This window comes from Bufo gargarizans, chromosome 6 (assembly GCF_014858855.1).
Source record: "Bufo gargarizans isolate SCDJY-AF-19 chromosome 6, ASM1485885v1, whole genome shotgun sequence".
NCBI classification, from domain to species: Eukaryota; Metazoa; Chordata; class Amphibia; order Anura; family Bufonidae; genus Bufo; species Bufo gargarizans.
The window spans coordinates 327,686,171-327,710,674 of NC_058085.1; the positions used below are offsets into that span (position 1 = coordinate 327,686,171).

The following is a 24,504-nucleotide window of genomic DNA, read 5'->3' on the forward strand; positions in this document are numbered from 1 at the left end:
TGCTGAGAATCGGCCGGACACAAACCGCTGCGTGCAACGTTATTTGTCCAACTGCTTCTCAGTATGTTTCCCGAGTTGCGGCCGAATCTTCGCCTGTCCCCATTATAGTAGATGGGGCTGGCAGGTATCAGGTAGCATCTGGCAGTGCTGGATCCACACATCTTTGGCAGGGTGCATCCTGCCAGAACAACCTGCCGGAGATGGGAAACTAGCCTGAAAGGGGTTGTCTAGTTTCAGGAGGGAACCAAACATTTGGGATGTGCCTGCAAAAAAGAATAGATAATCCCATACCTAGCAGATCCCCCTTCCACTGCTCCGACTCTCGCAGCCAGGTTAACAGGGCCTGGAAGAAGCGGTGACAGCAGGTCGACAATGCATGACCGCTACAGCCAATCACAGGTCCTCTTTAAAGGGGTTGTCTGAGCCTCTCTGTGACTATATTCATATGTGTTATCGCCATGGAGTTTGTATATACGATCTTGGTACAGTGCACTTTTGAGGAATTTTTTTTAAAGTCAAAACTATGGGTTTAGTTTTAACAAAGAAAATAAGAAAAAAGTTTAAAAATATAAAAGCGGCAAAAAAATAAAATTACAACCGCCCTAATTTTTTCGTAGAACGCTACACAATTAGTTTTCCAAGGAAGGTTCCCAAGCTCTGAAAGGGTTACTGATGTGTCAGCGGGAGGCTGCAACCTCATTAGAACCTGGTTTGTACTGAACACAACCACACGCGGCTCTGGCATTGTAGGACTGTACATTGAATATTGATGCAACGGCTGCAGAGTCGCAGACGTTTACAGAATGGACGTTACCTGCGAACCCCAGAGATGCTCGGATTCCAAGGTGCAAACGTTTAGCGAGGGCCGGCTTCCGTGGTTAGGGCTGTCGGCTGGTTGAGAAATTATATTGTTATAATCTGTTTTAATAACCCAGGAAAATAACTTCTCATTATAGGCCTGCTGTTTTCTGCATGTAAAATAATATCCTGTTCTAGTTGATGCCTGTGGCAGTTAGTACGTCTTGCGCAAGGCACGCTGAGATTGTGCCAGGCGGTGAGCACGCTGAGATTGTGCCAGGCGGTGAGCTGTTTAATGGCTGGTGGATTCTCCTCGCTCTGCAGTGTATGGCACATCATGAAGAAGGGGGAGGTATAGAGGGACCTGTGTAGGGGCGGCCAGAAGGCCTGTGCATATAGACTGCGGATGCTGCTCAGGGGCATCTCAAAGTACCAGAGGCTGCCTGCTGTTACCATGGCAACCTGCATCCTATGCATGACATCAGCACAGGCCTATTTTTAGGAATTTTGCCCGTCCGTCACTTTCTCTCCAGAGATTACAGACCCTCAAGTTGTCATTAATACGTAGTAAAAAATAATGTAGATGTTTTAGTTGTAGTCTCCAAAATGAAAAGCACTTTGTCACAGCAGCAAAATGACTCCCTGCAGCCCCGAGGTCGGTATCCTTACATGTACATTGCTGTAGACCAGGCGCGGACCATGTCAGCACTGATCTTACCATACAGTCGTTATGGGAAAGCTAACCTGGTTACAAGTGCTGTCATCTACCATTATTACATAATCCGGACTCCTGAAAGGAATCTCTTCTTCTTCCTTGTTTCTCTCTCAACTTCCATTTTGGTTTTTTACCCTTCCTTCCTTCCTTCCTTCCTTTCTTTTATTCCTTTATTCGTTCTTTCTTTTATTCCTTTATTCGTTCTTTCTTTTATTACTTACTTTCTTTCTTTCTTTTATTCCTTCCTTCCTTCCTTTCTTTCTTTTATTCCTTCTTTCCTTCCTTCCTTCCTTTCTTTTATTCCTTCCTTCCTTCTTTCTTTCTTTATTCCTTCCTTCCTTCCTTCCTTCCTTCCTTTTTTCTTTTATTCCTTCCTTCCTTTTTTCTTTTATTCCTTCCTTCCTTTTTTCTTTTATTCCTACCTTCCTTTTTTCTTTTATTCCTTCCTTCCTTTTTTCTTTTATTCCTTCCTTCCTTTTTTCTTTTATTCCTTCCTTCCTTTCTTTTATTCCTTCCTTCCTTCCTTTCTTTTATTCCTTCCTTCCTTCCTTTCTTTTATTCCTTCCTTCCTTCCTTTCTTTTATTCCTTCCTTTCTTTTTTCTTTTATTCCTTCCTTCCTCTTTTATTCCTTCCTTCCTTTCTTTCTTTCTTTTATTCTTCCCTTTTCTTCCCTTCTTCCCCTTTTTTTCGTTCTTTCCAGCGACTTTGAAGAGACAACCCCTTTATAGAGGTCCCGTCACCTTTCCTGACCTATGTGTGGTTTAACAACTGCTTTCACTCCCCATGCAATAACACGTCTGGAGCCTTCATTCTCATGACTTATGTTATCTCAGTCCTCTGTTATTCCTATTAGAAGTTTATGAAAGAATGGCCATCAGTCTGTAATAAAGGTCCAGATGGGTGTTACCAGTTCCCTGCACAGTCTGACCCTGGCAGCACTGGTTTGATAGTTTCAGACTGTGCAGGGACACACCCCAACTGGTAACATCCTGATGGACCTTTATTATATACCTTTTATAGATGCTCCAGAATTGTTATCACATGGAGAATACAAGTGGGAGTTGTAGTTTTACAACTGCTGGAGGGCCGCAGGATGAGCATCCCTGGCCTAAACTAACAAATAGATACTCGCCTGTTTTTTTCGCCCCCCCCCCCCCCTGCGGACATCATCTAGTTTGCTGCAGTGGTGAAGTTCCATGCGCAGCTCACCACTGCAGTCAATCTGTGGCCTCAGCTATGCACGGGGAGTCTCTGCTGAGGCCAGTGATTGGCTGCAGTCATTATCTTTGTGCATAGAACGTTACTGCTGCAGCCAGAAAGAACAAAGCAAGGCAAAAAAACTGCGATGAGTTCGGGGCGCAGCGCATTAAAAATTGAAGTAGAAAACAGGTGACTCTGAGTATCCATTCATTTGTTATTTTAGGCAGGTTGCCCTAATTTTTGTATAACTAGGACAACCCTTTTAAGCAGTCAGTAGGTAAATGTGAGAGCCATGTTCAGTGCACTACAGGGTGTCTATTGAAGATACCTGATAAAATGCAGAAGATGAAGTAACAGCACCAGGACTTCCAGATTCCAAATGCAAGTTGGCTTCGTCCACCACGTCTGCGCAACATTTCGGCTCAGAAAATGAGGCTTTTTCAAGTTCATTTTCTGAGCCGAAACGTCGTGCCTATGTGGTTAACAAAGCCAGCTTGCTTTTGGAATCGCAATGTCTTGGTGCTGTTACTTCGTTTTTTGCTTTATATACTTCAAGTCATTGATCCTTACCTTGCAGTAAACGTGCACGAGACCTAGAGACTTGATGACGGAGAGTGCCATATACTGTACATTTTGGGATTACTAGAACATATCTGATGGTTTCAGAGGGCTCCTGTTGTACTTTTATACAAAACTATTTCATTACAGATTACGGCTGGTCATTAGGACTTATAGTTGAGAGATTCCCGGAGATAGTCTTCATAATATGAAGTCTTCTTCTTACACTGGACAGTCCCATTAATTCAAGTGAGCGTGTCCTTATAGGATTTCCCATGTTTGCGTTGTGAATAGGCCTCGTCTAGCACCACTGTTATAATTAGGTGATGCCTCTTTCTTCACGCTGTGTAAACTTCTGCACATCCCTCATTATTAACATAGTGTGAGTCATGTGTTAAATGCTGCGATGTACGTGTTACACTAATCTGAGAATTACATTTTAGGGATATTCCCAGGAAAGATCCTGACCCGGAGGCCTGGAAAACGTGTGAGATTCTGAAAGAACAAGATCTAGTAATTGTGTGTCCTAATGAGAAGGTGCCTGAATTCTGGAGCCTATGCACCTCACTCCACAGGGGACATGGCTTTGCAGAAAAAAAAGATGTGGTGTGTGATCAGGGTCAGATTGGGGTTCCTGGCCCCCACCAGAGGAAATTATTCTCAGGCCCAACCCCTATATCATCAATAAAGTTTCTTAGTTTTTGATTCAAAGAAATAGACCCTAGTGGCAAATGATGGTTTCAAAGGCAGCTCCAATTTTTATTTTTCTCCTGGACTTTTGGGGCCTACTATTGTATCAGAGCCTGGATCCACCGGAGGATCTTCTGGTGGGCCAGTCCGAAGCAGTCTATGATGCAACACTGTGCACCAAAATTGTGCCAGAACTTTGGCGTTTACTTCTGTGATGAATTAAGACCACTGACTTAGACTAGTGTATAGATGAACCAAATTTATCATCCAGCATCACTTACCACAGTGATAAATTTGGCGCATCTATAGACTGTAGTTCACACTATCTAATTAGTAGAAGTATTAGTAGATTTGGCCCACTGTATGATGAAAAAAACACAATTCAAATGCAAGCTCTCCGATGTCAGGCAGTGCTTACGTTAGAAATGAAATAGGACATTAACAATTACTGAAAGCGTTAATATATGACCAGATTATAGCTGATGCGCAGGGTCAGAGCAGAGGCCTGAACCTTGAATATAACTGCGCTGGCCATGACGGAGGAAATCTACTATCACAATGGCCGATGCACTTGCACACCTCTCTGATTAAGGCCCCTTTCACACGGGCGAGTTTTCCGTGCGGGTGCGATGCGTGCGGTGAACGCACTGCACCCGCACTGAATCCTGACCGATTCATTTCTATGAGACTGTGCACACGAGCGGTGATTTTCACGCATCACTTGTGCGTTGCGTGAAAATCGCAGCATGCTCCTCTTTGTACGTTTTTCACGTAACGCAGGCCCTATAGAAATGAATGGGGTTGCGTGAAAATCGCATGCATCCGCAAGCAAGTGCGGATGCGGTGCGATTTTCACGCATGGGTTCTAGGTGACAGTCTATTCACTGTATTATTTTCCCTTATAACATGGTTATAAGGGAAAATAATAGCATTCTGAATACAGAATGCTTAGTATAATAGTGCTGGAAGGGTTAAAAATAATAAAAAAGTTAACTCACCTTCTCCTCTTGTTCGCGTAGATCCCGGTCTGTTCTTTAGCTGTGGGCTAAAGGACCTGTGGTGATGTCAGATCACATGCTCCATCACCACGGTGATGGACCATGTGATTGGAGCATGTGATCTGACATCACTTCAGGTCATTCAGCCCACAGCTAAAGAACAGACCGGCATCTACGCGAACAAGAGGAGAAGGTGAGTTAACTTTTTTTATTATTTTTAACCCTTCCAGCACTATTATACTAAGCATTCTGTATTCAGAATGCTATTATTTTCCCTTATAACCATGTTATAAGGGAAAATAATACAATCTTCAGAACATCAATCCCAAGCCCGAACTTCTGTGAAGAAGTTCGGGTCTGGGTAACAAACATGCGCGATTTTTCTCACGCGAGTGCAAAACGCATGACAATGTTTTGCACTCGCGCGGAAAAATCGCGCATTTTCCCGCAACGCACCCGCCTCTTATCCGGGCAAAAAACATGACGCCCGTGTGAAAGAGGCCTAAAGCTAGGCATATGCATGAGATAGCGGTCACTCAGCCTACGGTTATCTCTCCCAATCCTCCCACACATATCCTTTTTAGGAAGAGGTATGGCTTAACGGGAAAAGGACCTGGTCTACGATACAAGGCTCTGCGGAGCATGCATATGTAGTTGGGGCCACCAACAGCTGTATCAGTAGGCCGCGGCGCTCTGGTGAGCACTGAGTCCTCCTCACAGCATACCAAACACCCCACCGCTCATTGTACAGTGGCTTTGTTTGGTATTGCAGCCCAGGCCCATGGGGGCAAATGACACACTCTAACACTAACTTAGCCACTAAATAAATAATTGACACCAACAACATAGTGGAGGAAATGGCCGCTGTGCTTTATTAAGGGTATTAAGGGTCACTTGAAAATATTTTACAACAATAAATTAAATACATTTATTTAAAAATACCACCATAACAGATACCAAAAGACCAATAATAAATTAACCATATAAAGACCAAGATCCACTCAGCATGAGCTGAGCGACACTACCCCTCTAATGAAGCCCAGCGACAGGTGACTTAGTGAAAAAAGTAGGGGAAGGGGGGGTGGGACGCTGGTCAATTCTTCAGGCACATCTGAGCCAGCTCCGCCGAACCTGCAAATATAAAGGGGAACAGATTCCCGCCGCCAGATGAGCAACAAATCAGGGACCTGGAAATCTCCCCCAGCAACAGGCAGCGACCAATCAGCTGCGCTCTTGACTCTCAGAAGCCAGGAATCATCTAGAATGCAGGTAAACAGCTTTCTGAGGTGATTTTACCTGAAATAGAAAAAAGGCGGGAAAAGAGAGACAGGGAAGGGAAAAAAAGAACACCCTAAACTACCCCTAACTTTAAATCTTCCTAAGGTGTCATTGCCCCCATGCTTCCCCCCAAGATAAATGCTCTGGTGGGGTTAATTCAGTCACTTGAATGGGACTGAGCCGTACTTGGGCCATGTGACTGATGAATGTAATGTCCCTGGCCTAGGAGATGGCCTCAGCCTCTTCAAACAGCTAATCAGTGGGGGTCCCAGGAGTCGGACCCCCCCCCCCCCCCCCCACACTTTCTTCCCCCCCGATCAGAATGTGATGACGTATCCTGAGAATAGGCCATCAATATTTTATTCCTGGAATAGTCCTTTAAAGTGTCCTCCATTTATTGTTTATTCGCTTAACGCAGCGGCTGGTTTATGTTTATGGCTGGTTTTAGTTGGCTTCACCATAATGAGTAGATTGGATGTTAGCGCGTTGACAGGTTGTATTGATCAACTAGGTATGAGGTCTTCCAGAAGAGCAGCCGCTGGCAGGTGCCTACTGTTTGTATTCTCTTTTTTTTATATAGAGAGATTCCAGGACCGATCGTGCACTAATAATATGAAAAAGTACTTATTATATACCGTTCATACCGAACCGTATAATTACACTGAAAGCCCAGTGCATTGAGGTAAATTGTCATATTCGGTAGCTTTGCTCCCAGAAATAATAGTCGCGTGTGGTGTATTAATAAGTAATATGGTAATGATACGCTGGAGAGTGCTTTGTTTTCATCAGCGGTACACTAAATACATATTGCTTTACAGAACCCTTCCTGAGCGGTTATGAATGGGTAACGCTTATGCTTTATTACACCAGTTTTATGACTACCTATGAATAAGGCTTATTAAACAGAAGCAAAATAACCATGTAACCAGATAACTTATTCAGGATTTACAAACCCGTGAATAAATATTTGACTTTGCAACTATATTGTTAGTGTTTTTTTTTTTTTTTTTTGGTCCATGCTTGGGTCCAAGTAGGCCTCTTACATCCTTTAGAAGACAACCCCATGTGGAGCTAAATGTTTTCGAAGTTGAGTGGATTCAGAGATATCCAGTGTGGGCAATTATAACCGCATACTTTAGGATGCAAGTGAACATTGTGTATAAATGAAGGGTGGGTCATAAAATAATTTTCTCTGGTGGGCCAAAGGACCCGAAGCAAGACATTGAATGCAGATCTAGAATAAAAAATTTTGCTTTAGTTTTTAGGTGAGTCAACCTAAAGGACAACCATGCAATCGATTGCGATTCTCATCTGTGTCCATATGAAAGGCCTGAGAATAATCTCAATATTTTTATCATGATCAAGGCTGAATGCCCTTGTAGGGTTCGTTTAGGGTGGTGGTGGTGGTGGGGGGTAGCTTGGCGATACAGATTATTTTCAGAAGCATCAGAATTGTGTAGAAGGTCATGCTTATCCCTGTGATCACCAGGGCTGCTGCTCATACACTTCTCCCGTCCCTCGCTGGCCTCTTCTTCCTGGTGCCTCTCAACATGCAGGAAATACTAGTTACCGCTGCTCCCTGTGATTGGCTTTGCAGGCATCTTCTCTATGCCCAAAAGCACAAGGAAGTAAGGACCAGCAGGAGACTGAAAAAATGTCGGAACGGCAGAGGTCGGGGTTTAAGGCCTGGACAAAACCTTAAAGATAAGCAACCAGTATCTCTACCCACAGGTTGAGTGAATTTCTTTCCGATTCATGCAAATCTCCAAAGAAATTTAATTTGGGTGCGAATTGATTCTACCCGAATCTAAATGGCTGGGTTATCCTTGAAAGGCCTTTCACCTAGCTTGGCCTTTTATCTCTGCTCTGCATTAATGAGAGGCAATCACCCCAAAACTGTCTGCAGATGAGATCCAAGTTATGCTTCAAGGCCTGGTTAGAAGGTCAAGCATTGACTTTTTTCCTTTTGGAAGGAAAAGTATTTTGCATACCTTTTTCATAGAGACCTAGAGGAGCATTTTCTGGTCTATAAGACTCATCAAATCTACTAGGTGCTCTCCCTGAGGAGAAATAGTACTCCCCAGATTTTGACCAAGGTCTCTCTCTCTCTCTTCTACCTAAATTAATCTAAAGAAATTTGGGTTAAATTTAGATTCTAATGAATCGATTTGCATGTCTACTTTACCAATTCCAAACATTCATAAGATATATCTCCCGACATATGAAAAGTAGGAAGATGGCAATCTGAGGCAGATGGTCGCACTCGACATAGGCACTTGGTAGGTTGTGGATTAACTCAGAGCAGTAAAGTATAAAACTTGATATATCTCCATTAAAATGATGCTTGACATTTTCCTAGAAGAGAGCGCTGAGCAGTTGATTATGACTTGTGGGGAATACCTCTAGAATGCAGATGAGCGAGGCTCCATGTGTATCTTTTGATGAATCTGCAGAACGTATGAGTAAAGCAGAATATTGACTGTGGTGCACAAGGTTATTTTACAAAGATTTACTATTCATGTTAATGCGCACATATGCTTATTTTAGGTGTTCTATATGTAAAAATAAACCCCAAAGTGTCTTCTTGTGACTGACAACCCTAATGTCATGCTATGTTGAGGAAAGGGCCCCTGTCTTGATCTGATAGACCCCTGTCTGTCCGATCAAGAAGGCCATCTCACTGCATGATCTTCTGCTGTTCTTACCTATACCACAATGGATGGCAAGGCATATAAAAAGAAATTGTATTTTGACAGACATAAAAAACGAAGGCGATGTAATATGTTAAAATAAAGAACTGTGTTTTCTTAACCACAATGCATTGCGCGACTAGCCCAGTTCCTGGTTAAAAAAATGTGAGGGACAGGGTACAAAATTGTACATATCTTCTTTACATAAACCTTATCTAAAGGTAGTGTTGGCATAATTTTTTGGACTACACAGTTCTTCATCTGAAACCCACATAAAATGGACATGGACAGCCATCAAATGTGTGGTAAAGGGGTTTTCTGAGATATTTTTCCTGATGACCTATCCTCTAGATAGAGAAAAAAAGACAATGCAACAGGACCCTGCAAACCAGATAAAGTACAATAATGCCATAGTCACAAAAAATATTACAGTGCCAATGCTACGCTTACTTATAAAGTGAGATGCTTGGCAAATGCATTTTATAGAAAACCATTTGAGCCCATCTGCCGAACGTCAAGGCGATCTCTGTAAGACTGGTCCTAACACTAAATACTACCTGTTATGCGCACTAATGGCTGCCATAAAGTTCAGTATCCTCTAGATAGGTCCTCAGTATCTGATCAGTTGGGGGTTCGAAACCCAGGACCCCTGCTGATCACTTTTTTGTGAAGGCATCGGCGCTCGCAGTAGAAACATCTCAAAACACCCCGTTAAACTTTGTGCCAAAGTTTATTTGGCGTATATTGGGGTTTGTATCCGGCATGTTGAATTTCATCCTTTACTCTCATATGCCATCACGAGAGATTTCTGGCAGTTACTTCTCCCCCAGGCACTCCCCAGAGTGTTTGGGGAGTTTGTTAGGAATAGCTGCCTGCCAGACATTAATTTGATTTGACAACTATTAAGTGTCCCTTTGTCTATTATGGTCTCCCTTGTAGACCTGGGCTAGATCATAATGGCTCTGGCAATATTGCAATCCACAACTTGGAGATTGAGGACCTAGTAGCTGGGAGTTACTGAGTGTAGTGTTCGGAGCAAACAGATTGGTCGCCAGCCATGAGTCCTAATATTTAGCTTGTAGATATCACTTCCTGTGATGACTGCATTCGCTGAAACGGCATGTACTGAAATTTATACTATTTAATACGTAGTTCTTGTGGTGGAGTAAGGCTCCTCTGCCTTCTATCTCGCATCATTCTTATGTCCAAAATGACCCGTGTATTAGATTATTTGCTCTTGGTTTTTTAGATTTCTTTTTTCCAAATTAATATACCCATTTATCATTTCACTATATTAGGCTAATTTCACACTAGCGTTTCTATTTTTCCCGTATTGAGATCCATCATAGGATCTCAATACCGGAGAAAAATGCTTTCGTTTTGTCCACATACATTTTGGCCTCATTGAAAATGAAACTGAAAAGAAAGGAGTGCTCCAAAAGGCATTCCGTTCCGTTTGGTTGCGTTCCCATACCAAAGAGGAAACCACAGCAAGCTGCAGTTTTCTTTCTGTCATGGGATGCGGAACAAGACGGATCAATTGGGACGGATCCATTTTCTCTGACATAATACAAAACGGATCCGTCCCCCATTGACTTTCAGTGGTGTTCATGACGGATCTGTCTTTCCTATGTTAAAGATAATACAACTGGTTCCATTCATAACGGATGCAGACTGGTTGTATTATCAGTAACGGAAGCGTTTTTGCTGAGCCCTGCCGGATCCAGTCAAAATGCTAGTGTGAAAGTAGCCTTAGTGCTTTAGTTTTTATTATATGTTTTGATTTTTCAAGGCGATTCCAATAAAGAAATACCGTAATTGCCTCATTTACAGAATAACCCAGATTCTCATACAGCTGTCCTTATCTTTCAGGATGAAATAACCGGCATTCAACAGCAATTTCCCAAATCTTTCCAGCTTTTGAACACTGAATACAGGGATTTTGTAAGAGAAGATGAAGAAACGTACGGCTTATTACTTTGTGGTATTTTGTGCAATAACGATTGGATATCTGTCAAAGAGGTCAACTGCAGATTTGGAGGCGACTCCTAGGATCACGGTGACATATAACGGTAATGCCATGATTATTAAACTTCTCTTAAGGTGTTTGGAGAATCATTCACCCAGTGAAATCCTGGCATTGTTTATCGTGGCCAGCCAGCTGATAAACCACAGGCTTCTATCAGTCTCATCCATCAGACACTATTGACTGGTTAATGAGCGATGGAGCGGTGGCGCTTGCTTGTAACAGCATTTTGGTGTTTACGGAGAATGAATTGTTGCTGTTAATGGTGATTAGCATCTTTATGTAGATGACTCGGGCATGAGCCCGATGATGATACTCTGATGAAAAGAGTGCAAATTGTTTCCTGCAAGCCTCTACCACCATGCTAATGATGTGTTAAACACTTGGCTTCGTCTTCTCCTTGGGGAGATGTGTAAGTATTGCCACCGATAAATCTAGAAGCAGGTTAGAGCTTTAAGCAGGTTACTCTATTCATTTCTAAAGTGAGTGTGTTCTCTGGCGTAGTTTTTATTTTTAATTAAATCTATCCTCCTTTTCGATAGTTTTTATTGTTTCTTTTTGTATACAGCTTCTATCCAGATCTGTGTGGTAACATACTACAAACAAAACCTTCGTTGTCTGATCATACTCCTTTCCGTTTTATTATTATACATTTGGCAGATTTTTAAGAAAAGGGGATAGATGGTTTGGACTGCAGGATCACACTACACAAAACCTTTGTTGTCTGATCCTGTAATTGCACTCCCTTCCATTAGTCCCCTACTTTTTAAGCTGGACATACTCATGCAATAGCTTTTGGCTGAACATAGTCTATGTAACTATGTGTCTCCATGGTAACAGACTACGTAGTCTGATCGTGCGGTCAACTCAGCATCTATCCCTTACCAAATGTGTATTATTAAGGCCTCGTTCAAATTTCCGTTTCACATCTGTGAAAAACCCATCTGTGTTTCAGCCATGAAGATGTCTATGAAGAATCCATGTTTGGTCCGTGTGTCCGTATTTGGCCCTCTGTGTGTCATCCATATTCCATAGACACTGCTCGGCTGAAAATTGGTTCTCAGCCCATCTCCTACCATTGGTCCTTGACAGAACACAGATGCCAGATGATTCGTGTTGCGTCAGTAGTTTTTCATGGAGCCATAGGCTTCAATAGGTGTGCTTTGTCCACATCACTGACCAAAGTAGTGCATTTCTGACCAACTGATATGTAAACATATCAAATGGAAAATGGAAAGTAAAAACGGAAATGTGAAGTAATTACACAGGGTTTGGATTGTTACCATACCCATCTGCATGGAAGCTGTAGACACAAAACCGTACTATAGCTTCAATGCAAGTTACTTAATACTGTATTTTAATTCTTTGCAAAAGTAGATAAGTCATACCATGTGTGGTAACAGGGTGACTTCTAATCAAGCCATGCAGGTTTCTACCAGTACTATGTATTTTCAGTCTGATCATGAAGAAAAATAACCACCTTTTGTCACAATGCATTTTTGTTTTATAGTAATGCAAGTTTAGATCAAAAGTGTTAAGACATGTACGAGGCTGTGTTGTCATTAGGGAATCTTGTAAAACGCCATACATTTTCAGTGTACTGTAATGAAGACACTTTTGGCCCCTGAGTAGTGATGGCCCCTGGCACTAGAGTTCCAACCATGAAGAAGGTATTCATTACTGAGGCTGTGATGGTGAGTTCACTAAAAGAGTTCAAGAGGGGCCTGGATGTATTTCTGGAGTATAATAATATTACAGGTTATAGTTATTAGATTTCTGAAGAAGGGTCATTGATACAGGGAGTTTGGAGATTGGAGTCGGAAAGGACATTTTCCCCCTGAAATGTGGAAAATTGGCTTTTGCTTTAAGGGGTTTATTGCCTTCCTTTGGATCAACTTGAAGTATAACAGGCTGAACTGGATGGACGGATGTCTTTTTTCAGTGTTACAAACTGTGTTACTACTTAATTAATGGCAACATAATTCACAGATTGTAATCACGTATATCGGTCACTATCCTTGACGGAGTTCACAATATAATTGCACAGAGGTGTACACACATGCTTGGAGCGTAAATTTATTCCCAGTGATGTAAAACTAATATATATATATATATATATATATATATATATATATATACACACCGTATATATAAGTCATGGCCCTAAGTTTTGGCACCCCAGAAATTTTCCGGAAAATTACGTATTTCCCCCAGAAAATTATTTCGATTATGCATGTTTTGTTAGAACACATGTTTATTTCCTTTTATGTGTCTTGGAACAACACAAAAATAAACAAATAAAAAAAGGCAAATTGGACATAATTTTCCACAAAACTCCAAAAATTGGCCAGACAAAATTGTTGGAACCTTTTAAAAATTGTGGGTAGATAACTTTTTTGTTTCAAGCTCGTTCAAACTCACCTGTGGCAAGTAACAGGTGTGGGCAATATAAAAATCATGCCTGAAACCAGATAAAAAGGAGAGAAGTTGACTCGGTCTTTGCATTGTGTGTCTGTGTGCGCCACACTAAGCATGGAGAACCGAAAGAGGAGAAGAGAACTGTCTTGAGAATCAAAATTGTGAAAAAATATCAACAATCTCAAGGTTACAAGTTCATCTCCAGAGATCTTGATGTTCCTTTGGCAAAGGTGCGCGCAACATAATCAGGAAGTTTACAACCCATAGCACTGTAGCTTATCTCCCTGGAGGTGGACGGAAGAGAAAAATTTATAGTTGCAACGCAGGATAGTCTATATGGTGGATAAGCAGCCCCAATCAAGTTCCAAAGAAATTCAAGCTGTTCTGCAGGCTCAGGGTGCATCAGCGTTGGCGCTAACTATTCGTCAACATTTGAATGAAATGAAACGCTATGGCAGGAGAGCCAGGAGGACCCCACTGCTGACACAGAGACATAAAAAAGCTAGACTGCAGTTTGCCAAAATGTACGTGAGTAAGCCAAAATCCTTCAGGGAAAACGTCTTGTGTACAGTTGGGACCAACATAGAGTTTTTTGGTAAAGCACATTATTCTACTGTTTACTGAAAACAGAATGAGGCCTACAAATAAAAGAACTCAGTACCTACAGTCAAATATGGTGGGGGTTCAAAGATGTTTTGGGGTTGTTTGCTGCCTTTGGCACTGGGCGCCTTGACTGTGTGCAAGGCATCATGAAATCTGAAGATTACCAAAGGATATGGGGTTGCAGTGTAGGGCCCAGTGTCAGGAAGCAGAACCAGCTTTCTAGGTCATGGGTCTTCCAGCAGGACAATGACCCCAAACATACTTCAAGAAGCACCCAGAAATGGATGGGAACAAAGCGCTGGAGAGTTCTGAAGTGTCTAGCAACGAGTCCGGATCTAAATTCTAATGAACACCTATGGAGAGATCTTAAAATTGCTTGCAAAAGAAGAGTGCTCCAAAATTCCATTTGAGGTGTAAGAAGCTTGTTGATGGTTGTAGGAAGTGATTCATTTCAGTTATTTATTCCAAAGGGTGTGCAACCAAATATTAAGTTGAGGGTGCCAGTAAATTTGTCCTGTCGAGTTTTGTGTGAAATTATATAATTCTTTTGCCTTTTTTTTAATCATTTTTTTTAATTTTTTTTCCATACAAAGGAAATAAACGTGTATAATTAAACATGTCTAATTGCAATCATTTTCTGGGAGAAATACTTAATTTTCTGGGAAATTTTAGGGGTGCCAACACTTGTGGCCATGACTGTGTGTGTGTGTATATATATAAATGTGTATATATATATATATGTGTGTGTATATATATATGTGTGTGTGTGTGTGTGTGTGTATATATATATATATATATATATATATATATATATATATATATATATATATATACATATACAGTTTTAGAGGTAATTGTGATGAGCAGTTGCTTAATTCATAGCCCCATAATACTAGAACTGTCCATGGGACAATCTGAAAATAGATGGAATAGAATAGAAATAGAATAGAAAAATGTCTCCCCTGAGTGATTAGACACGTTTACAGAAATTGTATATTTTTTAATGATTGCTAAATATAAAACTTTGTCTTGTGGGTATCCAGCTTTGATCTCTCAGCACTTGGCTTTTACCCCCATTGCGTGTTGTGCAGGTTTCGGTGCTTCAGCAACCAGTTTATGTCACTTTGTTAGTCTATACACGTTTTTACATTTGCATTACAAATGGTGAAATCCTAAAAAAAATCCACATGCTGCCTTTATAACATCCACACCTTAGTTCGAGTTACGTTCTATTCCATGGCGGAAATTTTCATCTACTTTGCCGCTGCCGTATACACTGTGCATGTTCCGCACGCAGTTCTGCTGCAGAAAATCGGCAGCATGTGGCTGTGCCATAATTACGTATAGGGGAAGAATGCTCCATTTAAATGAGGCTTTTCTGCAGTACTTCAGACTGTCATTTAGAAGGGGATTGTCAGTCTGAATAATTCTGCACCTTCTGTGCGGTGATAGACGCCATGTGAACAGTTACACAGAATGTCTTCTCTTCATCGATATCAGACTCCTCAGCCATGTAATTATCTTTTAGTATAAAGCTGTCAAGGTGAGTTACAATATTGTGATGGCTTTTTCCTGGATTCCTCTCCAACGTGCCACCTTCTTTGCTGTTAGCGGCTTTCACTGCGATGGATACATCTCCGGTTTTAGAATATATGACAGGTAGTGAGTCTCTAATCTGTGCTCCACATCCGTATGACAGTAGGACATGGCGGCTGTACTGGAAAGAGGGGACGTTTTATAGGATCTGGCATAACTATATTAATACATGCAGATTGGTAAAATTATAAGTGGCAGAACTAAAATAAAATCTGCTTTATTGGCTGCTTCCATCTCACAGACTGAACACGTAGAAGATGATTTCACACTGGGCTTTCCAGATCTGGCGCCTCTTCCTTACAGGCGAGTGGCCGGCCAGACTTTCACTAGGTGCTGCTTTCTAGTAACGGGTGCCAGGAGGTGCAAAAGTTTCAGCCTAGTGTTCACTTGTATGTTCAGTGGAGGTAAGAGGGTTAATATGACATAAGAAAGTCAGTTTATTTTTCTGGAAACTGTGCTGCTATGCCCAATGGACAGAATGTAACATTATAGCTCAGCGGTATATTACAGTGTATTGTAATACCAGTCACAGCCACTGGGCAAGAGTGGAGCTGTTTATGGGGGTAAAAAAGCAGATAAGTTATTCTAATTTCATATGGTGTCATATGTTGCACATCTGCATTTGTCTCTATATAGTTCTACTATTTTAGGCTAATACTAAATGAGGATGGCATTGTGATGATGGGATCTGAAAAAAAGGTTTAATAGGGTTTCTCAGGATAGGTCATCAGTGGGGGTCTGACACCTGGGATCCCCACTGATCAGCTGCTTGAGAAGGCACCAGCGCTCCTGTGATCACCGCGTCCTTCTCTCTGGTCACCAAGCACAGCGCCGTACATTGTATAGCGGCTGTACTTGGTATTGCACTCAGCCCCATGCACTTGAATGGGGGTGAGCTACGCCTAGGCCACGTGACGTGTGGTCACTGGCATAGGGAAAGCTGTGAGGAGGCTGCGGTGCTACTATGAGCGCCTTCTCAAACAACTGATCAGCCAGGCTGTCGGTTGTCAGATACGGATGACCTATCCAGAGGATAGAGGTCACCAGTTCTAATGTCTTTGAAAACCCCTTTAAGGTGTACTTGGAGTCTGGATTACAGTAATGAAGGAGCAGAATTGTTTGGCTAGAGCCTGGGAGCTGTGTTCGGTTTTATAGAAAGTATATAGCCCATAAACAGCCCGTAGCTGCTGGTCCAAACCTATAGCCTAGAATGTTTCTTGTAGCTTGTGAAGGGAAACCATCGCTGTTTACATGGTTCGAGGGATGAAAATCTGACTCAACCTAGTCCTGCTTAAAGCGACACTCCGCTTCAATAAAAAAAAAAAATTACATTAACTAGGGAAAGAACAAAAAAAAACTTACCTGGTGACCTCATTTTCATCTTTATAGTTGCTAATTCCCAGGCTCCTCTTCTACCATCCAAGATGGCCGCACCACTTTTCACACTTCCTGATGCCTACTGTGTATCGGTAGCCCAAGACACTGCTGCTAGAGGCTTTCAAATCCCCCCCCCTCCCCCCGCCCCGACATGAGAGTATTTTCACCCAATTCTTTAGTTTTTCATGTAGATGAGCTGCTTTCTCCCCTCATTGAATGCACATACACTCTAGGCCGAATCGAATGTGTATTTGTATGGGGGAGTCAAGAAGATAACTGTCGACCGTCATATTGAATGTGTATGACCAGCTTTAGTCTAAAGCTTGATGGGATAGGATGCGCAGCATGTATTAAGACCCGCAAAGCTGGTAATAAAGTCTGTGCACCACAAACTGAACTCTAACTCTGACTCTCCAAATGACGCAGCGTCTTATGTGTGGACAGGAAGTCAGTTTTTCTATTCATTCCTATGACCGCCTCCATGTCCGTCTCATAGGAATGAATTAGAAAAACTGACTTCCTGTCCTGTGTCAGTTGGAGAGTCAGAGCGCTAGTCACATGACACATGCTGAGGATCAGAAGAGAGAGGATAACTCACAAATGCATTTCCTTCGCTGCAAGTTACATCATGTACCTTTCAGAATAAACATTTTTGTGGATGTGATTCTTTAAATGTGTCGGGCTGAGGAGACCCTGGCCCCTTCTGCTAAATTTCCCACCTCCTTTTTTTATTTTATTTTTATTTATTTTTTTAAAGTGCAGTGACTGTACCTTTTTATATTTGATGTGTTTCATAGGGCGTTTTTAGGATGGGTTTTGGTTCCAAGCATTAAATTCACTTAATGTACTGTTTTTTGTTGACCTAATGTAGGCAGCAGCCATGAATATACAGCAGGAACTGTGTAAAGGTTAGGGGCACCACGCGGCTGGTTTTCTTGCCAAGAGCCTAAACAAACATGGTTGAAGATCTTCCCAGCTCTGTGAATCTGATGTGACATCTCTCTCAGGCATACGGCAGCTTGGTGCCAAATGACTGATCACTTGTAATCCATGCATGAGAATGTAATCTTGCAGTGGTAAATCGCTGCAGAGGCGGTATTATCGATGTGCGTGATAATTCTGCTTTCCCAAAGCGACGTGAACCAAAACAACCATAATTGGAGTCCTTATAGTAAGTTGCTCGTTATCTGCATAGAAATATGCAAGTATGTTATATTCGTTGAGGTTTGGTGGCATCTGCCATGTGATGGGCTATAATGTCAGTAGGTAACGGTAGCTCACAATTAGTAATGAGAAAATACTGTGCGGTGGTACCGCCGTGGTTTTCCACTTTAAAAATCAAATCAAAGTTATTCATCGAAGTCTCACATTTTAATGCTGTATGGAGACGGATCTCCGTACAGTGTTCATCTGAAGGTTTGAGCAAAGCAACTTCGGATGTAGAATCCGAAGCTCGCTTCGCTCATCACTACTCGTAATCGCTGCCCCTTAGTTAAAATTGTCAAAGGATCATCATTATCTGATCGGTAGGGGGTCGAACATCAAGGGTCTCCGCCGATCAGCTGTTTTGAGAAGGCAGTGGCTCTCCTGAGAGTGCCGCTGTCTTCTCGCAGCTTACCAAGCAAAGCGCCATAGATTATATAGCGGCTGTGCTTGGTATTACACTGACCCCATTCACTTGAATGGGGCCGAACTGCTCCTAGGTCACGTGACTTGAAAAAGTAGAGAAGGCCGTGGAGCGCTGCTGCCTTCTCAAACAGCTGATCAGCAGGGTCCCTGGTGTCGGACCCCCACCGATCAGATACTGATGGCCTATTCAGAGAATAGGTTATCTGTATGAAAATCTTGGAAAACCCCTTTAAAGCATTGTTTCAGGTGGTTCAACGCAACCGTGTCCACAGGACAAACCGAACTCGTGGATTATTTTCTTGTGTTGCTGCCATTTCTTTAGTGTTTTGCTACAAAATGAAAAAGTTGCAACTTATATAAAGCTTTGTTAGTCTATCTCTATGGAATATGTCATACAAAATTATTACAAAATGTTCCAAATATAATGTATTTTTTTTGCTGGGGCAATTGGTCACTAAAATGTTAAGTATCACCGCTGGTTGCAGTCAGGCCATTCGAGAAAAGATGACATTTATTTATTGTCCATAAAAATAAATTGGAAACTTGCAAAATCACGACGTGTATCTCGGGTTCTTTTAAAGGGGTTCTCTGGGATTTTCATATGGATGGCCTGTCCTCAGGATAGGTCATCAAATATGAGATCGGTAGGGTTCAGACTCCTGGCACCCCAGCCAATCAGCTGTTTGACGAAGCCACAGTGCTTTCCTACGCTACGATGAGTGCCATGGCCTCCTTGCAGCTTACCAAACACCGCACCATCTGCGTCCAGGCCATGTGGCAGATTAACATGACGTCTATGGCCTTAAGACAGGGATGCCCAACCTGGGGCCCTCCAGCTGTTGCAAAACTACAACTCCCAGCATGCACTGACAGCATACAGCTATCAGGGCACGCTGGGAGTTATAGTTTTGCAACAGCTGGAGGGCCACAGGTTGGGCATCCCTAGCCTAGGAAATGGCCTAAGCACTCGCAGATCGTCACGTCCTCCTCGTACAGCTAATCTGTAGGGTGCTGGAAGATGGACCTCCACCGATCCTGAGGATAGGCCATCAATATCAAAATCCCAGAAAACCCCTTTAAGTTTTGTTTTTCTTTGTCATACTAGGATAAGTGTGTGGTCTCTGAGCTATACCCACTTATAATTTTAGCTCTCAATTAATGCAGCCATCCATAAATAATCCTGCCGAACTGTAAATTGCAACGCGGCGCCATGTAATGCCACCAGATATTGAGCTTGGATATGTTTTTTTACCCTTTCATAAAGGAAACATAATTATGTACATGTTCAGCTGTCATCATTAGCAGATCCTATGCAGAAGCTTCATTGGAATTACCTGTCCAGACCTGAAAGTTGCTGGCAGAGCTCGGCACCAAGCGTTCAGACACCATCCGGATTATCGTGATAAAGGGAAGATGCATGGTGCCGGTACGACCTGACAAACTGCTTGATCAGCTGCTTGCTTGATCTCATAAAATATGTTTGTGCCTGTTCTTTTTCAATATGGGGCTCTTTAGACCGTTTCAAGAGCTGTTTCATCTTGGTACAAAAGGTTAATAAACTACAGAAAATATGTTGTAGGAATAAGAGCTAAAGCTCGTTCTCACCAGCGAAACGTGATGTGGAAATAGAAAGAGCTGGTGTTGAAATCCAACTATTCTTGTGTGGAAGGAAATAGGAACCAGTTATGAAGTGGGCCGCTCTAATATGAGGATGTCACTTGCATATCTTGGGGCAGTGAGATGTGGTGTTTGGCCGGCGTCCAGCCAACTCCATACCAAGCAGTGCCTTGGACCAGTCAAATGGTGGACCTTGTAACATGGGAATGGTTGATTCAATATTTTATCAGCTGTTCCCTTAAAATACAGAAAAATGTTCGCCAAAGAGGACATTTTTCTATTGGGAAATGAATTCAAAATGATAAAAATACAGTACAGACCAAAAGTTTGGACACACCTTCTTATTCAGAGTTTTCTTTATTTTCATGACTATGAAAATTGTAGATTCACACTGAAGGCATCAAAACTATGAATTAACACATGTGGAATTATATACATAACAAAAAGGTGTGAAACAACTGAAAATATGTCATATTCTAGGTTCTTCAAAGTAGCCACCTTTTGCTTTGATTACTGCTTTGCACACTCTTGGCATTCTCTTGATGAGCTTCAAGAGGTAGTCACCTGAAATGGTCTTCCAACAGTCTTGAAGGAGTTCCCAGAGATGCTTAGCACTTGTTGGCCCTTTTGCCTTCACTCTGCGGTCCAGCTCACCCCAAACCATCTCGATTGGGTTCAGGTCCGGTGACTGTGGAGGCCAGGTCATCTGGCGCAGCAACCCATCACTCTCCTTCATGGTCAAATAGCCCTTACACAGCCTGGAGGTGTGTTTGGGGTCATTGTCCTGTTGAAAAATAAATGATGGTCCAACTAAACGCAAACCGGATGGAATAGCATGCCGCATTTAAATGGGGCGTTGGTTTTCACGAATCACTTGTGCGTTGCGTTAAAATCGCAGCATGTTCTATATTCTGCTATTTTCATGCAATGCAGCCCCCATAGAAGTGAATGGAGCTACGTGAAAATCGCATCGCATCCCCAAACAAGTGCGGGTGCGATGCGTTTTTCACGGATGGTTGCTAAGAGACGTTGTTTGTGTACCTTCGGTTTTTTATCACGAGCGTGAAAAACGCATTAAATCGCACTGCACCCGCGCGATAAAAACAACTGAATGCGATCACAGGCAAAACTGAATGACTTTGCCTGCGAAATCGCACATTTTTGACTGAACGCATTCGCAATGCATCGGGACCTAAGGCTACTTTCACACTAGCGTTCGATCGGATCCGTTTTGACTTTACATTGAAAGTCAATGGGGGACGGATCCGTTTGAAAATTGAGCCATACTGTGTCAACTTCAAACGGATCCGTCCCCATTGACTTACATTGTAAGTCTGGACGGATCCGTTTGCCTCCGCACAGCCAGGCGGACACCCGAACGCTGCAAGCAGCGTTCAGGTGTCCGCCTGCTGAGCGGAGTGGAGGACAAACGGTGCCAGACTGATGCATTCTGAGCGGATCCGCATCCACTCAGAATGCATTAGGGCTGGACGGATCCGTTCGGGGACGCTTGTGAGAGCCTTCAAACGGAACTCACAAGCGGAGCCCCGAACGCAAGTGTGAAAGTAGCCTAATCCGGACACGCTCGTCTGCAAGGGGCCTTAGGCTAGTTTCATGTCTTCTCCAGATCCGGCACTGCTGGATGCAACTGGAATGCCCGCTGGCCCCATTAACTATATTTGGGTCCAGCAGAGATCTGGTTGCAATCCGGCAAATATGCCAAGAATCAGCCGGGTAGAAACCGCTGTGCTACAGATGGTGCACAGATGTGAAAGTAGCCTCAAGGTAAATGAATAAATAAGTACCTGAATATTAAAATTCCTACAATATTAGGCTACTTTCAGACTCGTGTTAGGTGCGGGTCCGTCTTGTATCTGCACAGACGGATCCGCACCGATAATGCAAACGCTTGTATCCGTTCATGACGGATCCGTTTGCATTATTCATTCAATAAAAAGTCTAAGTCAAAACGTTTTCAATTGCACCATATTGTGTCAGTGAAAACGGATCTGTCCCTATTGACTTACATTGTAAGTCAGGACGGATCCGTTTGGCACCGCATCGTCAGGCGGACACCAAAACGCTGCAAGCTGCGTTTTAGTGTCCGCCTGAAAAGCAGAACGTAGCCAATCTGATGCATTCTGAGCAGATCCTTATCCATTCAGAATCCATTGGGGCTGAACTGATCCTCTTTGGGCCGCTTGTTAGAGCCCTGAAACAGATCTCAGAAGCGGACCCAGAAACGCCAGTGTGAAAGTAGCCTTACACTCTTGGAGCTAACTCAATGCCAGCTTGTTGAAAATGAAGATCCTGGTGGCCCTGTAGTTTGTCAGGAGTGATGAGAACCCGAACAGTGTGTCCCAAAGAGTCAGGACCTGCTATCACTTAAAGGGCTTTTCTTTTGCTTAGATATTGATGGCCAATCCTAAGGATAAGGTCATCGGTATTAAATTTGTCGGGATCTGACCCCCCCCTTCCCCCCCTTCCCCCCCCCCCCGATCAGGTGTCTCGGTCAGCCGCTGGAGCAGGGTATTATATAGGACAATGGATGAGGCTGCTAATGAGGGCAGTGATTTTTCTGTCAATTGCCTTATTTGTAGCAAAGAGCCAATTCCCAGACCTGCGAGTCCCTTTTTACGTGAATCTCTGCAGTAGATACTTGTGCTAAGTAATCTGGATTCTGCGCACGGCACATGTTACGCCCAGATTGTCATGCAAAACGTAGATGAGATTTTCCATATGTCATGCACACAGTGCAGAAACTGACCTGTGGTGCGGATTTTGAAATCTGCAGGATGTCAATTGTTTGTGTGGATGTCTTTGCAGACAAGAACAGGCATTTCTATTAAGGGGCGGCCCGTTCTGTTCCACAAATTGCGGATCTGCAATTTGCCTTACTCAAAACTCCGGCACGATCGTGTGCATGTAGTCTAAGGGTGCATTCACACAACCGTATGTATTTTGCAGTCCGCATAATATTGGATCCACAAAAAACATGGACGATGCATCCGTTTTGTTTTTTTTTAGGACCCATGCCTATTCTTGTCTGCAAAATGGACAAGAACAGGACATGTTCTATCTTTTTTTTTTTTTTTTTCCGGAACGGGCATACGGATGAGGACAGCACATGGGGTGCTGTCTGCATCTTTTGCTGCCCCATTGAAATACATAAAAAAAAAAAAAAATGCAGAAAAACACGGTGGTGTAAATGAGAAACATAGAATGTGTCGGCAGATAAGAACCATTTGACCCATCTAGTCTGCCCAATATCCTAAGTACCTGCCCAATATCCTAAGTACCTGCCCAATATACTAAGTACCTGCCCAATATACGAAGTACTGCCCAATATACTAAGTATAAGGGTTGCTCAGAAAATCCACACCACAATCTGTAACAAAATTGCAAGTTCCTCCATGTGTACACTATTCTGCTTCCCAGGACTCCCAGTAGGTCAGATGTGGACATAGGTGGAGCTGCACTGGTGCCCAGTAGGTAAGGGGGGGGGGGGGGAGTGCTATTTTACAACAGGTTCCTACTGCCTATTAGATTTCACATAGGTGACTAAGCTAAGGGTTTCCTGGCTAAAAATGACTAGTGAATGGTGTAGTGTGCGGTATGCTAATGGAGAACATGGGGCCCATATACTTGTCCTGCATCGGGGCCCTCTGCAATAACTGCAGACGAAATATTAAAGAGCAGAGCGCTTCAGATATATATCTAAGTGCTCGGTGCATTAGAAAATGATTTTCCAAGGCGCGAAACTGCCGAAGGCTTATATGAAAAATATCATTACTTTCCCTGGTAGAATGCGTGAAGGTCGTGTTCAAGGTCCTTATGGATGGAATAATTGTTCAATGCAAGACTTTTCTAATATAGGCTATTGAATTGTTTGTATGAATCTGTATTCATTCATTGAGTGCGAATGCATCATCCAGTAGATCTTTTCTGGGCGTATATACAGGGTCACTGCAAGAAAAGCCGCTCACTGGTGCGGCTTCTGAGATTGGCTTCATCCATCTTCCTCCCCTTCATGGCCCCTACTTTTGATTTATCATACAGCTCTAGTAAACAAGAGGGGGGTTGGACTGTGTGCACATTATATGGAGGGGGTAGTTAAATGCCAGTTGTCCTTGGATGGAGAAGGATTTGGTGGGAAGAACCAGCATCAGAAGGGGGAGCCCAATTTTGCATATAACCTCTGGCCACTTTAGACTGGTTTACAGGTATTATTTTTCACGTTAGGAATTTGGACGTCGTACCCTTTTTACCCCTCTGTTTTTCCAGCTCTTGGAATCCTAAATGCAATCAGT

General features: G+C 42.7%; 1 protein-coding gene across 1 annotated transcript in view; it reads left to right on the forward strand.

Moving 5' to 3' along the window:
* Positions 1 to 24,504, forward strand: part of SEMA4G (semaphorin 4G) — a 191,482-nt gene that overhangs the window by 33,698 nt on the left and 133,280 nt on the right. Inside the window, exon 2 of the mRNA XM_044298643.1 lies at positions 10,801 to 11,000. Within this exon, the coding sequence (XP_044154578.1) occupies positions 10,883 to 11,000 (118 nt within the window). The 5' untranslated portion in view covers positions 10,801 to 10,882. The remainder of the gene's footprint in view (positions 1 to 10,800; positions 11,001 to 24,504) is intronic.